The 13,756-nt window shown below is 47.2% G+C and overlaps 1 protein-coding gene across 3 annotated transcripts in view; it reads left to right on the top strand.

The window, feature by feature from the left end:
• IGF2BP1 (insulin like growth factor 2 mRNA binding protein 1) overlaps nt 1-13,756 on the top strand; it is a 58,698-nt gene that overhangs the window by 17,946 nt on the left and 26,996 nt on the right. For all 3 annotated transcript variants that reach the window (XM_003278751.2, XM_003278750.2, XM_012503662.2), the window contains exons 3-4: nt 11,352-11,400; nt 12,179-12,230. In XM_003278751.2, the coding sequence (XP_003278799.1) occupies nt 11,352-11,400; nt 12,179-12,230 (101 nt within the window). The remainder of the gene's footprint in view (nt 1-11,351; nt 11,401-12,178; nt 12,231-13,756) is intronic.

Genomic DNA, 13,756 nt, shown 5'->3' with positions numbered 1-13,756 from the left:
TTTTTAGTAGAGACGGGGTTTCACCATGTTGGCCAGGATAGTCTCGAACTCCTGACTTCAGGTGATCCTCCCGCTTTGGCTTCCCAAAGTGCTGGGATTATAGGCGTGAGGCACTTCGCCCGGCCGTGACTGTATGGCTTTTAAGCTTTCTGGAGAGAGGCTGGCATCTCCACCGGGGGCGAGAACTAAACCAGCATCTCCAGGGAGGCGGGGCCGGGCCAGAGATGGTCTTCCTGCCCCCCACCTTTCCCTCCCTCGGAGCTTAGTAGCCTTCCCGACCCCGGGGGGAAGATTCCGAAACTCTTCCCTTCCCACTGCCAGTCTGAGAAGGATCGTGAGCAGTGTCCCTGAGGGGGACCTCCCCATCTCAGCTTGCAGGAGGGAGGCTCAGTTGCACAGCTCCCGTTGGGTCACCTCTTTTCCATTTGTCCCCATACTGTAGGTTTGTCCTGATGGTTTCTTCTCCACATCCTCAGTCCACCCCGGGGACCCCCCATTCTCTGTGCTTCCACATGACCACCTCTCCCCTTTGGGAGCCACTCAAGGTGGGGGAGAGGGTGGCAGTTGGACCAGGCTGATGTGGAATTTGTCTGGAAAGAGCTGGGCTGTCCCAGAGCTTCTGTTTTGGCCTTCTTGGGGGCTGCTCAGATGGGCTTTCTTGTCAAACTATTTCTGAGATAGGCGAATTGAGCAAAGTATTCATGCTGAGGTTGGCTTGACCCCACCGCCCCTTAGCACCTTCCACAAGTTGCTTCCTTCCTCCCCCAGAGCAAGATGACATTTTGCATGATAGGAATTTTTGGTGAGCACCCTTTCACCCCGCTAACAAATCTCCCTGACAGCCATCCAGCCGTATTATAGGGCACTTAGCTCTTCCGCAAGTGAAATCCCGTGCCCAAATTAGAGCCGCATGCAGTAAAAGCCAGTTGGCACACACTTAACCATACAGAATATGGGCACTTTTCCTGCTCCTGACGTCGGGGCTTTTCAGGCTTCTGCTGTATTAACACTTGTCTTCAGAAAGAAAGCAGTGGAGTTTGGTGCAGTGAGCACAAGCAGCCTACTAGTCCTGCCTCCAAGTTGGCAAGTCTGTTTCCTTCTCTGAGCCTCAGTTTCTCCATCTGTGAAATGAGAGTGACTGTTCAGCATCCTCTCAGGCTTCAGAGGCTTACCCCTTTCCTTTCTGCCTCAATGTATGAATCTGATGTTTTTCAACTGTAACTTCTTGGTGACAGATTAAGGTGTGTGTATTGTGTGTGTGCACGCGTGTGTGTATATGTGTGTGTGTGTCTGTGGTCATATAAGCTGAGTGATTACCTTCTCTCCCCTAAACGTGGGTAGAAGAGCCCTCCAGAGAAGTGGGAAGAAAGGTTCAGCCCAGAGTAGCTCTTGGTGACCTGCTTTTCCTTCCTACTTTTCCCCAACAAGTAGTATAGGAAGGAGGCAGTGCGTGTATGCCACATACATTAAAAGACCTTGCTCACAGGGCGACAGTTATTCCAGTGGCGTCCTCGCCTTCCAGTCCCCTCACACTCTGGCTTTCTTCGTGGTGGTGGCATCTGCTCTGCCCAGTCCCACATCTCCCAGTAGGTCAATGTTTTCTGGCCCCTACCCCTGCCAGCCTGCCACTCGACAGCCCGCCCGCCCGCCCGCCTGTCCTCCCGCCTGTCTGGCTGCCCTGCCTCTGGATCAGCCTGGCACAGAGCCCTGGGCTTTCGGCCAGCTCCTCCTCCCCTCCCCGCCCCCGCCCCCTTTCTCAGCTACTGCCATCCTGAAGCGTGCCAGGTCCGCCCCCTTCAGAAGTTTTCTTGGACAATTTTTTTTTTTCACCGCCTCTCCACCCTGTAGGGATAAGGAGGTGTGGTGGGGAGGAAGGGCTGAGTCAGTGGTGATTTTCTGGAAAAGGCAGAGGTTGGCACCTTAGGGCAACTTCTAGATGGGAGTGACAACTGGGAGAGGGGCCAGCTTTGGGAGGGGGCTTCTACTCTGGTGTCAGCCACATGGAACCCTCTTGTTGAACAGCAGAATCACCTACTTCTGAAGGGGTCCAGTGAGCAGCCCTCCCTTACTCCCTGGTTAGCTTTGTCCTCTTATCCCAAACCAAACCGAACCGAACCGAACCGAACCAACCGAACCGAACCGAACCGAACCGAACAACCGAACGAACCGAACGAACCGAACCAAACCGAACCGAACCGAACGAACCAACCGAACCGAACGAACCGAACGAACCGAAGAACGAACCAACCGAACGAACCGAACCGAACGAACCAAACCGAACCAACCGAACCGAACCGAACCAAATCAAACCAGGTCCCCTGCTGGACTGTAAACCTCGTGAAAGCAGGGACCATGCCTATGTGCTGGGTACTGTAGCACAATGCCCAGCACTGTCCAACAGAAATGCAATGTGAGCCATACATGTAAGTTTCTATTTTCTACGAGTCATATTAAAGAAACAGGTGAAATTAATTTTAAAGATAGTTAACCCAATATATAAAAAATTATTTCAACATGCAATCAATATAAATGATTATTAAAGAGACATTTAATAGTTTTTTGGAGGGTACTTAAGTTTTAGAAATCTAGTATTCTAAACTAGATTAAAATTATTTTATATTTATTTATTATTTTTCAAGTCAGAGTCTCACTCTGTTGCTCAGGCTGGAGTGCAGTGGCATGATATCAACTCACCACAACCTCAGCCTCCTGGGTTCAAGCAATTCTTGAGCCTCAGCCTCCCGAGTAGCTGGGATTACAGGTGCCTGCCACCACACCCGGCTAATGTTTTGTATTTTTAGTAGAGATGGGGCTGGTCTTAAGCTCCTGACCTCAGGTGATCCACCTGCCTCAGCCTCCCAAAGTGCCTCAACCTTCTGAGTAGCTGGGGTTACAGGCATGCGCCACCACACCCGGCTAATTTTTGTATTTTTAGTAGAGACAGGGTTTCACCATGTTGGCCAGGCTAGTCTTGAATTCCTGACCTCAGGTGATCCACCAGCCTTGGCCTCCCAAAGTGCTGGGATTACAGGTGTGAGCCACCACACCCGGCCTAACGCTTAAAGTTACAAAATTAAAAATTCAGTTGCTCAGTTGGACTGGCCACACTGCAAGAGCCTCAGTAGAGCAGCCACATGTAATTAGTGGCTCTTGTAGTGGACAGAGAAGGCCCAGTGTCTAGTAGCTGTCAAGATAACAACAACAACAAAAAAGAATGGCTCCGAGCAGCTGGACTCTTACCAGAAACCACCAGCTTCTTGACTTCTGATTAGAAATCTGGTACCTGTTAGATGACATGAGCATGGTGTGTATGTTTTTGCAGGTTTGAAACATGTTTGTTGCTCACTGTTTTCCAGCATCCTGGGAACCCCAAACTGGCTCCCAGTCTAGCTTTGTTTTCTAATTGCCTCAGGCTGATTCCTTCTCTACTTGTTGAGATGCCTGCAGCCATGACTGAAGACTTGGATATCTTTGGGATGAAGTTAAATGTGATAGGTGGGGATGGCGGTTAGGGAGTGTCTTTACTTTGGGGTTATGGATGGATTCGAAAGTCTTCATTAACCCCTGAAATCTTGAAATGGTGTGCAAATTGCATTTTTCTGGTGGAATGTTCTTGCCTTTTATCTTAATAGGAACTGTCTCAAAAAAAAAAAAAAAGTTAAGAACCAGTTATTCAGACTATTAGGGCACAGAAAATCCCTCTAATTAAGAAGGTGTTTCCTTATAGGTAGACAGGGTTGATCCCTGTCTGGGGACACAGGACCCTCTAAGATGGACTAACCCTTCTCCTAGTTTCCCAGATGTGAGAAACTGAGGCCCAGAGTTGAAGGCTTAGCTTGTCCAAGACCACACATGGAGCCGGAAGCTTGGCCTGGGGGAGGGGTGGAGGTGAAGGTTCTAATCTGAAGATCCCGGTTTAATCCTACTTCTTTGCTGGAGATGAAAGTCCAGGCTTGACTCATGACAGGGGCCCGAGGGGAATTGGGGCCCCAAACTTGACAAGATTCCAAAACCTGCTCCCACCTTGCCCTCCTCCCTTCCTTCAACTGGCTTGCCCCACCCCAGTTTAAAGGCACTCCTCCCTCTAGGGAGGGGTGAGGGAGGCCATAAACATGATTGAAAACGGCATCCTCGCTTCTGCATACGGGGGCTGAAAGAAGGAGCAGGTTTGCAGAGGATTAGAGAAATCCCAGTCCCAGGGGTAGTTTTCAGCCTCCCATTCACACTGTGCACAATGCTTTCCTGGGAGGCCTCTTTCTGAGGCCATCTCTTCTGGTGCATTTGCTCCTTCCTCCCTTGGAGCCCAAGCCCTTGTCTCCTTCCAGCCCCGGTAAGCTCCTCAAGGTTCTGGATTCTTTCGAATAGAACACCAATAGGAAAATTTCATTACTTCATACTAGTTTCTATTAATTTTGAACTGCTAATGACTTCAGAACTGGGTGAGCTGGAATTACATCTTTTTTGTTTTTACCTTTTTATTATGGAAAGAAATATAAACATAAAAGTAGAAAGGATAATGTAATAACCCCTCCGTGTACCATCCATCACTTAGCTTTAAAATTGCCATGCATATGTAGTCTGTTTTCATTTTCCCCTGTGCTCTGATTATTTTGAAGCAAATCTTAGACATGTCATTTTATTTGTAACTATTTCAGTATGTATTTCTAAAATATAAGAATTACAATATGACTTTAAAAGAGTGACAACAGGAGTGAGCCATTGTGCCTGGCTCCTAACTTACACTTTATTTATTTAGTTTGAGACAGGATCTCACTCTGTCACCCAGGCTGGAGTGCAGTGGTGCCATTTCGGCTCGCTGCAACCTCTGCTTCCTGGACCCAGGTGATCCTCCCATCTCAGCCTCCTGAGTAGCTGGGACCACAGGTGCACGCCTGGCTAATTTTTATATATATATATATATAATATATATATATATAAAATATATATTTTATATATAATATATAATATATCATATAATATATATTTTATATATTATATATTTCATATAACATATATATATTATATTTTATATATTATATATTTCATATAACATATATATATTATATTTTATATATTATATATTTTATATAATATATAATATATTATATATAATATATATATTTTATATAGTATATATATTTTATATATTATATATTTATATATATATATACACACACACACATACACACACACACATATATATGTATATGTATTTTTGGGGTGGGGTGGGGTGGGGGACAGAGTCATGCTATGTCGCCCAGGCTGGAGTGCAGTGGTGCGATCTCACTGCAACCTCCCTGCCTCTCGGGTTCAAGCGATTCCCCTGCTTCAAAGTAGCTGAGATTACAGGCGTGTGCCACTACGCCCGGCTAATTTTTGTATTTTTAGTAGAGACAAGGTTTCATCATGTTGGCCAGGCTGGTCTTGAACTCCTGACCCCATGACCCACCCACCTCGGTTTCCCAGGGTGTTGGGATTACAGGCGTGAGCCACCGCACGTGGCCCTAACTTCTACTTTAAAGGAAGGGAATTAACATGCCAGGCTCTGAGATTCATTATCTCATATAATTCTCCCTACCCACTAAGGTAGTATCAACGGATGTTTTATAGACCAGGGTACTGAGATGGGGAGGTTGAGTATCTTGTCTAAGTCACACAGCCACGCAGAACCACAGCCAGAATTTGAACCCAAAGGCTGTTTGAATCCAGACTCTTCGCACTGTCCCTAGGCTGCCTTTTTGATGACATAAAGGGGACAAAAAGCATTTGCCAAAGTAAACTCACTTTAGGCTGGAGGACAAAATTAAAAACACTTAAGAGTTCACACGACCCAGTGAACAGTGGGTCTGCGCTGTGGAATTGCACTCCGATAAATCAAAACATCCCACCTATAATTCTTTAAGCTATTAACTTCTTCTTCTTTTTTTTTTTTTTTTGGAGACGAAGTCTCGCTCTGTCACCCAGGCTGGAGTGCAGTGGCGCGATCTCGGCTCACTGCAAGCTCCGCCTCACGGGTTCACGCCATTCTCCTGCCTCAGCCTCTCCGAGTAGCTGGGACTACAGGCGCCCGCCACCACGCCCGGCTAATTTTTTGTATTTTTAGTAGAGACGGGGTTTCACCGTGGTCTCGATCTCCTGACCTCGTGATCCACCCGCCTCGGCCTCCCAAAGTGCTGGGATTACAAGCGTGAGCCACCGCGCCCGGCGTGCTATTAACTTCTTCTTCCAGCTGCCTATTTCCATAGTTAGTTAATTGAAAAGTGATTATTTGGCATATTGAACATTGACTAGGTATTTGATGACATCAAGAAATTATTGTCGTCCTGGTGCGGTGGCTCACATCTATACAGCACTTTGGGAGCTGAGGTGGGAGGATCGCTTGAGGACAGACAGGAGTGTGAGACCAGCCTGGAAAACATAGTGAGGCCCCGTCTCTATTTTTTTACAAATTAAAAAAAAAAAAAAAAATTGGAGCCAGGCTTGATGGCGCATGTGCCTGTGGTCCCAGCTGCTCAGGGGGCTGAGGTGGGAGGATCCCTTGAGCCTGGGAAGTCGAGGCTGCAGTGAGCCAAGATCCCACCACTGCACTCCAGCCTGGATGACAGAGCAATACCCTGTCTCAAAGAAAAAAAAAGCAGGCTCTTCCCTAATTGAGAACTGTTTACTTTTCTCTTTGGTGTAAGTCAGTGACACTTCTCTGAACTCTTGAGGTATGAAGGATGAGAACTCTCAGCCCAGGGAGAGTTCCCACCCTCATCTCCCTCCCAGGGGCCTTGCTCCCTCTGCTTCCTGAATCTCTTACTTCCTACATAGCTTCTTAAGCTGTTGCAAGGATGCTCTTTCCCTCTGTTTTCTCCTGAATCCCCCCTGGGCTTCTGGAGGATGGTCACTCAGTCTTTGTGGCTCTTAAGCCTCCTCCTTGGCCCAGCAGCGTTTGAGAGGTGAGTCCTCAATAGTTGCTATGTATCTGGCAAGCTGCCGCCCCCGCCCCCACATGCCCCACCCCTGGCCCGGGACCTGATAACTACTCTGTAGATCAAGGCAGACAGACAGCACCAGAAGCCACAGCATGTTGGCACCCAGAAAAATAGGCTGGTGCAACTGTTGCCTTTATTGCCAGGGGCTGGTTGCTTCATTCTTTGAATCCACAGGTTTATCAGTTACAGGAGGGTGGCGGGGAGGGACTAATGAACTCAGAGTTCACCTTCCTTTTCTGAACAATGGATGTTCATTAGTTTAGGCAATCCAGGCATATAGAAGGTGCCCAGGAGATACTGCCCATAGGGCAAAGGCACTTCTCAGCTCTGGTGGAAGCTGGTCTACTGAAGTACTGGAGTGGGTCCCTGGTCCCTGGACCCTTTAATTGGGGAGATGGGGGTGGGGCTTTAGGCAGTGGTATTTTTCACTATTTTCTCCACCAGTGCAGAAGTAAAATCTTAATAACTGTTACTATTGTCAACCCTACCCGCCTGCCTCTTTCCGTGCTAGTCTGGATACTCCAGTTCCCTGGGACTGGGGACTTGGACATGAATTGAGTGCTTAGTACATGGCAGGCAACTTGTTTTATAAAAGCCTTATTCAAGTTTCATAGGAGGTAACTAAGGTTCAGAGTGAAGAAGTAACCAGTTAGGGTGCTCTTAGCTTCCATCTGGATCCCCCAAGTTCCCAACACACTGCCCCAGCTCAGTCTACATCAGGCCTTCTCTAAGTGTTTGTGGAATGAATGAGACTGGGACCAAGGGAAGGGAATACAGGTCACAGTTATCAGAAATGCCCCATGTGCTTTGAGGCCTGAAAGAAATTAGGTAGCACCATACTTAATAGAAACGGGGGCCAAGGGCTTAAAAGACAAAGGTTCTTCACGGCCTCTGTGCCTCCCTGCACCCCACCTCCTGCCGTTGTGTTTTAATCAGGGCTGGGGGCTTTGTTGAAAGGAGGCGGCCTGGAGGGGCCTGGAGTGTGTTCCCAGGGTGGGGTGTGTACCCTGGAGGGCTGGGTGAGTCCCTGCTGGTTGGGGGCAGGGGAGGGCTGCCAGGATGTCTTTTCTTTCATTGGTTGGGTGGCCCTGCCCTCCTCCCCCTCCCTCTCCTGGAACATTCCAGACATTCCAGACGATCTGCCTGCCATTGCTTTCAGGATATGGATTAACATCCCAGCAGAGATTTGATTTCACCACTGCCACCCTTCTCCCTCCCCCCATCCCCTCCACGAAAGAAAGCCTCTAAAACTGGGAGTTTGAAGTGTGAGGGAATTTTGACCTTTGACCTTAGATTGTACTAAGGGACCATCTTGAAAGAGCACACTTCAAACTGGGCTCCTAAACTGGGGTTCCCTTAGGCCCTTACTGGTTTGAACTCCCAGGTAAGCCACTCCCACCTCTCTGCCCTTCATCCAGACATCCAGAAGTGTTCCCTTGAGGGAAGTCCTGGGCCTGGGCCTGGGCAATACCTGTTATAGGTGTTAAACTAGGTCTGCGTTCTCAACCTTCCAATGGCATGGCCATTTCTTTTCCTCATTTCTTCCAGCAGTTTTGCTTTCATTGTGAGGGCTTCTACATTTTCAGTCTGTCTAGTTGGTCATCAAATGAGTTGTAGGAAATTCCTCACAAGGGTAGATGTGGGGGTTCCCTCTTGGCCAATGAATTGAATCACAAAAAGGTGGTCTGATGGCATCTGGGGACCTGGAACTGGATTTGTATCTTACTATTTTGTCCTGCTATAATCTGACCTACTTAGGTCAAGTTCATGAACAAACCAAAGAAGAGAGCCAGGGACAGAGATTCTCTTCAATGTTTATTTCCTTCTTTCCCCATTATTTCATCCCTGGGAGAGATTTCCTTAACATATTTTATGGATGAAGACTCTCCACATTTAGAATTGCAGGCTAGAAAAGATCATAAAGATCTTGCTGTACCCACTGTAAATCTGGAGATACTGAGGTCACATGGGTAAAGTGAGTGAACTGGCTCAGGACAGCCAAGGTCAACGCTTTTACAACTAGAGCTTAGCATCCCCCTTCCCTGTTTTCCAACCCCTCCCCCAAGCTTGGCAAGGGCTGGCACTGTCCCCATTGCATGTCAGGTAGGAATACTGAGGCCCGAAGCTTAAGAGAGGCTTAATTAGAGGAACAGCCAGTCAGGGGCAGGTTAAGGGCTAGAACTAGACTTTCTTACTTTCTAGTTCAGTTTTCCTTCAAGCCACTAGAGTTTTTTTGGACATTGTCCTTGGACTAAGAGTTTATGATCAAGGATAAACAAAGATATAAATGCAATTGGCCAATGCATCAAGTCAATTTAAAAGTCTTAAACCCAGGGATTAGTGCATTGATTTGGGTGGTGAGCAAGTGATCTGGGAGTCGACCCTGAACCTGAAAGCCTTCCTCAGGGAAAATTACCTTTTTTCTTTTTTTTTTTTTTTTTTTTTGAGATGGAGTCTCACTCTGTCACCCAGGCTGGAGTGCAGTAGCGCGATCTCGGCTCACTGCAAGCTCCGCCTTCCGGGTTCACGCCATTCTCCTGCCTCAGCCTCTCCGAGTAGCTGGGACTACAGGCGCTCACCACCACGCCCGGCTAATTTTTTTGTATTTTTAGTAGAGACGGGGTTTCACCGTGGTCTCGATCTCCTGACCTCGTGATCCGCCTGCCTCAGCCTCCCAAAGTGCTGGGATTACAAGCGTGAGCCACCATGCCTGGCCTTCTTTTTTTTTTTTTTTAAACGAGTCTCACTCTGTTGCCCAGGCTGCAGTGCAGTGGTGTGATCTCGGCTCACTGCAACCTCTGCCTCCCTGGTTCAAGCGATCCTCCTGCCTCAGCCTCCTGAGTAGCTGGAATTACAGGCACGTGCCACCACACCCTGCTAATTTTTTTTTTTTTATAGAGAGGGGGTTTCACCATGTTGGCTAGGCTGGTCTCCAACTCCTGACCTCAAGTGATTCGCCTGCCTTGGCCTCCTAAAGTGTTGGGATTACAGGCGTGAGCCACCACGCCTGGCTAAAAATCACATTTTAAAGATGGGAAGAAGAAATTACCCGGGCACAGTGGCATGTGCATGTGGTCCCAGCTATACAGGAGGGTGGGAGGTGGGAGGATCACTTGATCCCAGCAGGTCTAGGCTGCAGTGAGCTGTGTTTATGCCACTGCACTCCAGTTTGGGTGACAGCACTTTACAAGATTGTTAATGATAATAAAGATGGAAAGAAGAAAGTACTGTATAGTTACTGGGAGAGAGGAAGGTAGTGGCATTATGCTGACTTGTGTATGTGTCAATCACTCCCACCTTAGTATTCACAGATACATCTATTGTTACACTTCAAGTACTTACATTTTCTAGCATCACCTACCACCCTGTGGAAAGGTATTATCTCGTTTTACATAGGAAGAAACGGCCTCAAAGAGGTTAAACAATCTTGTAAAGGTCAGTACTAGTAAGTGGAGCATAGGTTTAAATCCATATCTGTGCCAAGGACTTAACCACTGCACTATATCTTGCTGTGATTTGTTTGCATATATTATCTCACCTAATAAATTGTGAACACCTTCAACCAGGCATTATGTCTCTTTATTTGTGTGTCTCCAGCATCTGGAACAAAGTAGTGCATGAAGTAGATATCAATTAAATGGTTAAATGGTTGTTAGATTAATTAATAATAATGCCTTGGGCCGGATGTTGTGGCTCATGCCTGTAATCCCAGCATTTTGGGAGGCTGAGGTAGGCACATCATCTGAAGTCAGGAGTTCAAGACGAGCCTGACCAATGTGATGAAACCCTGTCTCTACTGAAAATACAGAAATTAGCCAGATGTGGTGGCACACACCTGTAATCCCAGCTACTAGGGAGGCTGAGGCAGGAGAATCGCTTGAACCCAGGGGGCAGAGGTTGCAGTGAGCCGAGATCGCGCCATTGCACTCCAGCCTGGGTGGCAGAGCAAGAGACTCCATCTCAAAAACAACTAAAAAATAAAAAATAATGTCTTATTTAGCTTTGTATTCCTAGTGCCTGGAACATAGTCATGGTAACCTGCTTCCTGAATAAAGGAATGAGTGAGAAGGTGGTGGGACAAACAAAACAGTTTGTGTGCGTGTGTGTGTGTTTTGGGAATGTTAACTGAGTGCTTAGAACACCTGATTCTGCATTCCTAGGTGTGGTAGCATTCATGATAATTTTGGTCTCTAAAGCGAGGTACCCCTACTCAGAGTCTCCATTCCTAAAAGTTTATTCTTAGATTTTAAGACTATGGTGTTGGTGAGCAGAAGGTAGGGAAATAGAAACTGGGGCAAGGATTAGAAACTGTGAGTTCACAGACCCCTAATGTATTCAGAGCTTTCTTTAACTCTGCTCCTTCTTTACTTTCAGGAGCCGGAAAATTCAAATCCGAAATATTCCACCCCAGCTCCGATGGGAAGTAAGTGTTTGGGGGAAACTCTAAATGGAGTGGGATAGTGGAGCCTGGAAAGTACGTCTGGACCATTCTGGAGTTGCCAGAAATGACTGGGGAGGCCTGGGTCTCATCCTTTCTTTCTTATTTATTTTTTTCTTTTTGAGTCTCATCCTTTCTTCTTTTTCTTTCTTTTTTTTTTTTTTTTTATTTTGAGATGGAGTTTTATTCTTTTTGCCCAGGCTGGAGTGCAGTGGTGTGATCTCGACTCACTGCAACCTCTTCCTCCAGGTTCAAGTAATTCTCCTGCCTCAGCCTCCCAAGTAGCTGGGATTACAGGCGTGTACCCCCATGCTCGGCTAATTTTGTATTTTTATTAGAGACAGAGTTTCACCATGTTGATCAGGCTGGTCTCAAACGCCGACCTCAAGTGAGCCACCGCGCCTGGCCTCATGTAACCCACAGCCCCATCTTTAGGTTGTCCCTATGGCAAGAGGCATTAGGGAGGTGGATGAGTGTTTCCTAAGCCCTAAACTTGGTAATATGGCAGAAGATAATTTAGGGACCCAGGCAGCCCATGTCTGCTTCCCAAAAGGCCCTTAAGGCAGAACTTAAGTACACTCCTGCAAAGATACCCCATCAGCATTAGCACCCCAGAAAGGTCACACTGGACAGGTAATAATGCTCAAACACTCCTATGGCTCTGTCTATGCCACATTGCTTTGGGATGCAGGGCGTCTAGTGGCTGCTTTGCAAGGGTCTTGGGACTCAGAGTTAAGTGTACTTCCCTTCTCCATTTTCCTAGGTACTGGACAGCCTGCTGGCTCAGTATGGTACAGTAGAGAACTGTGAGCAAGGTAAGAGTGGGCCGGGCGTGGGGTGACACTCGTGGTGGGGGTTGGAGGAGTTCGGTGCATTTGTTCTGCTTCACTTTCTTTCTTTCTCTTTCTTTCTTTTCTTTCTCTTTCTTTCTTTTCTTCCTTTCCTTTCCTCTCCTCTCCTCTCCTCTGTCCTCTCCCCTCCCCTCCCCTCCCCTCTCTTCCCCTCCCCTCCCCTCTCTTCCCCTCTCCTCCCCTCCCCTCTCCTCTCCTCTCCTTTCCTTTCCTTTCCTTCTTTTTTTTTTTTGAGACGGAGTCTTGCTCTGTCACCAGGCTGGAGTGAAGTGGCACAATCTCGGCCCACTGCAACCTCCACCTCCTGGGTTCACGCGATTCTCCTACCTCAGCCTCCCAAGTAGCTGGGATTATAGGCGCTATAGGCACGTGCCACCATACCCAGCTGATTTTTGTATTTTTAGTAGAGACGTGTTTCACCATGTTGGCCAGGATGGTCTTGATCTCCTGACCTTGTGGCCCCCCCGCCTCAGCCTCCCAAAATGCTGGGATTACAGGCATGAGCCATCGTGCCCGGCCTCTGCTTCACTTTCTATGATCAAATCTACATTGAAAACCAAAAGAAGAAAGGCAGATAGAATGTGTTACACGGGGAAATACATTGGATTGGGGGCATGGACTCCTGGCCTCAGCTTCGGATCTTGGTTATCTGTGGAACTGGGTTTCTCTTCTGTTTAGTAGGAGGGTTGAACAAAGCCACTCCTTCCCAGCATGGAGTCTCCAGGCTCTTAGGGATCAACCAAGGTAGAAATGCCTATCCCAGGATTTTAGAACTAGTCTAAGAACAGAAATCTTGCATTCAATTGGAGTTACTCCGCAGCCATTTTACTTGAAAAGCTTCATGTTTCTTGTTTTTGGCTGGAATAATCAACCGATTGTCTCTTTTTAGAAGCTCTGATTGGTAGCAACATAATGTCTTTGGTCAATTAAAATAAAAAGCAGAGGATTTATTGCTTAGTTAATGTAGTTCGATAGGTAAGCAAAATCTTTTGAAGAGTAGGCCCACAGAAGGATAAATGATAAAGAATTCTAGGTCATAAAAAGTTTGCCAGCTGGGTGCAGTGACTCACACCTGTAATCTCAACACTTTGGGAGGCCAAGGTGGGCGGATCTCTTGAGCCACAAGAGTTTTGAGACCAGCCTGGGAAACAGTGAGACTCTATGTCTACAAAAAATTAGCTGGGAGTGGTGGTGCATGCCTATAGTCCCAGTCACTAGGGAGGCTGAGGCAAGAGGATTGCTGGAGCCCAGGAGGCCAAGGCTGCAGTGAGCTGTGATTGTGCCACTGCACTCCAGCCTGGGTAAGCAAGACTCTGTATTGTCTCAAAAACAAAACAAAGTAAGTTTTGTCCATTTAGTAATGGAAAGTGACTTTGGTTGGACATAAGGCGGTCTTTAGGTAGACAAGATACCGGGTTAGGTTTGGTAGATCTTCAAGAAACAAGTGGATAATCACTTGGTTTGAGATTTAAATATTCCTCTCCAAATTA

This window comes from Nomascus leucogenys, unplaced genomic scaffold, assembly GCF_006542625.1.
Source record: "Nomascus leucogenys isolate Asia unplaced genomic scaffold, Asia_NLE_v1 Super-Scaffold_258, whole genome shotgun sequence".
NCBI classification, from domain to species: Eukaryota; Metazoa; Chordata; class Mammalia; order Primates; family Hylobatidae; genus Nomascus; species Nomascus leucogenys.
Note: the sequence above shows the minus strand (reverse complement) of the source record. Positions and strands in the feature narration are given on the sequence as shown.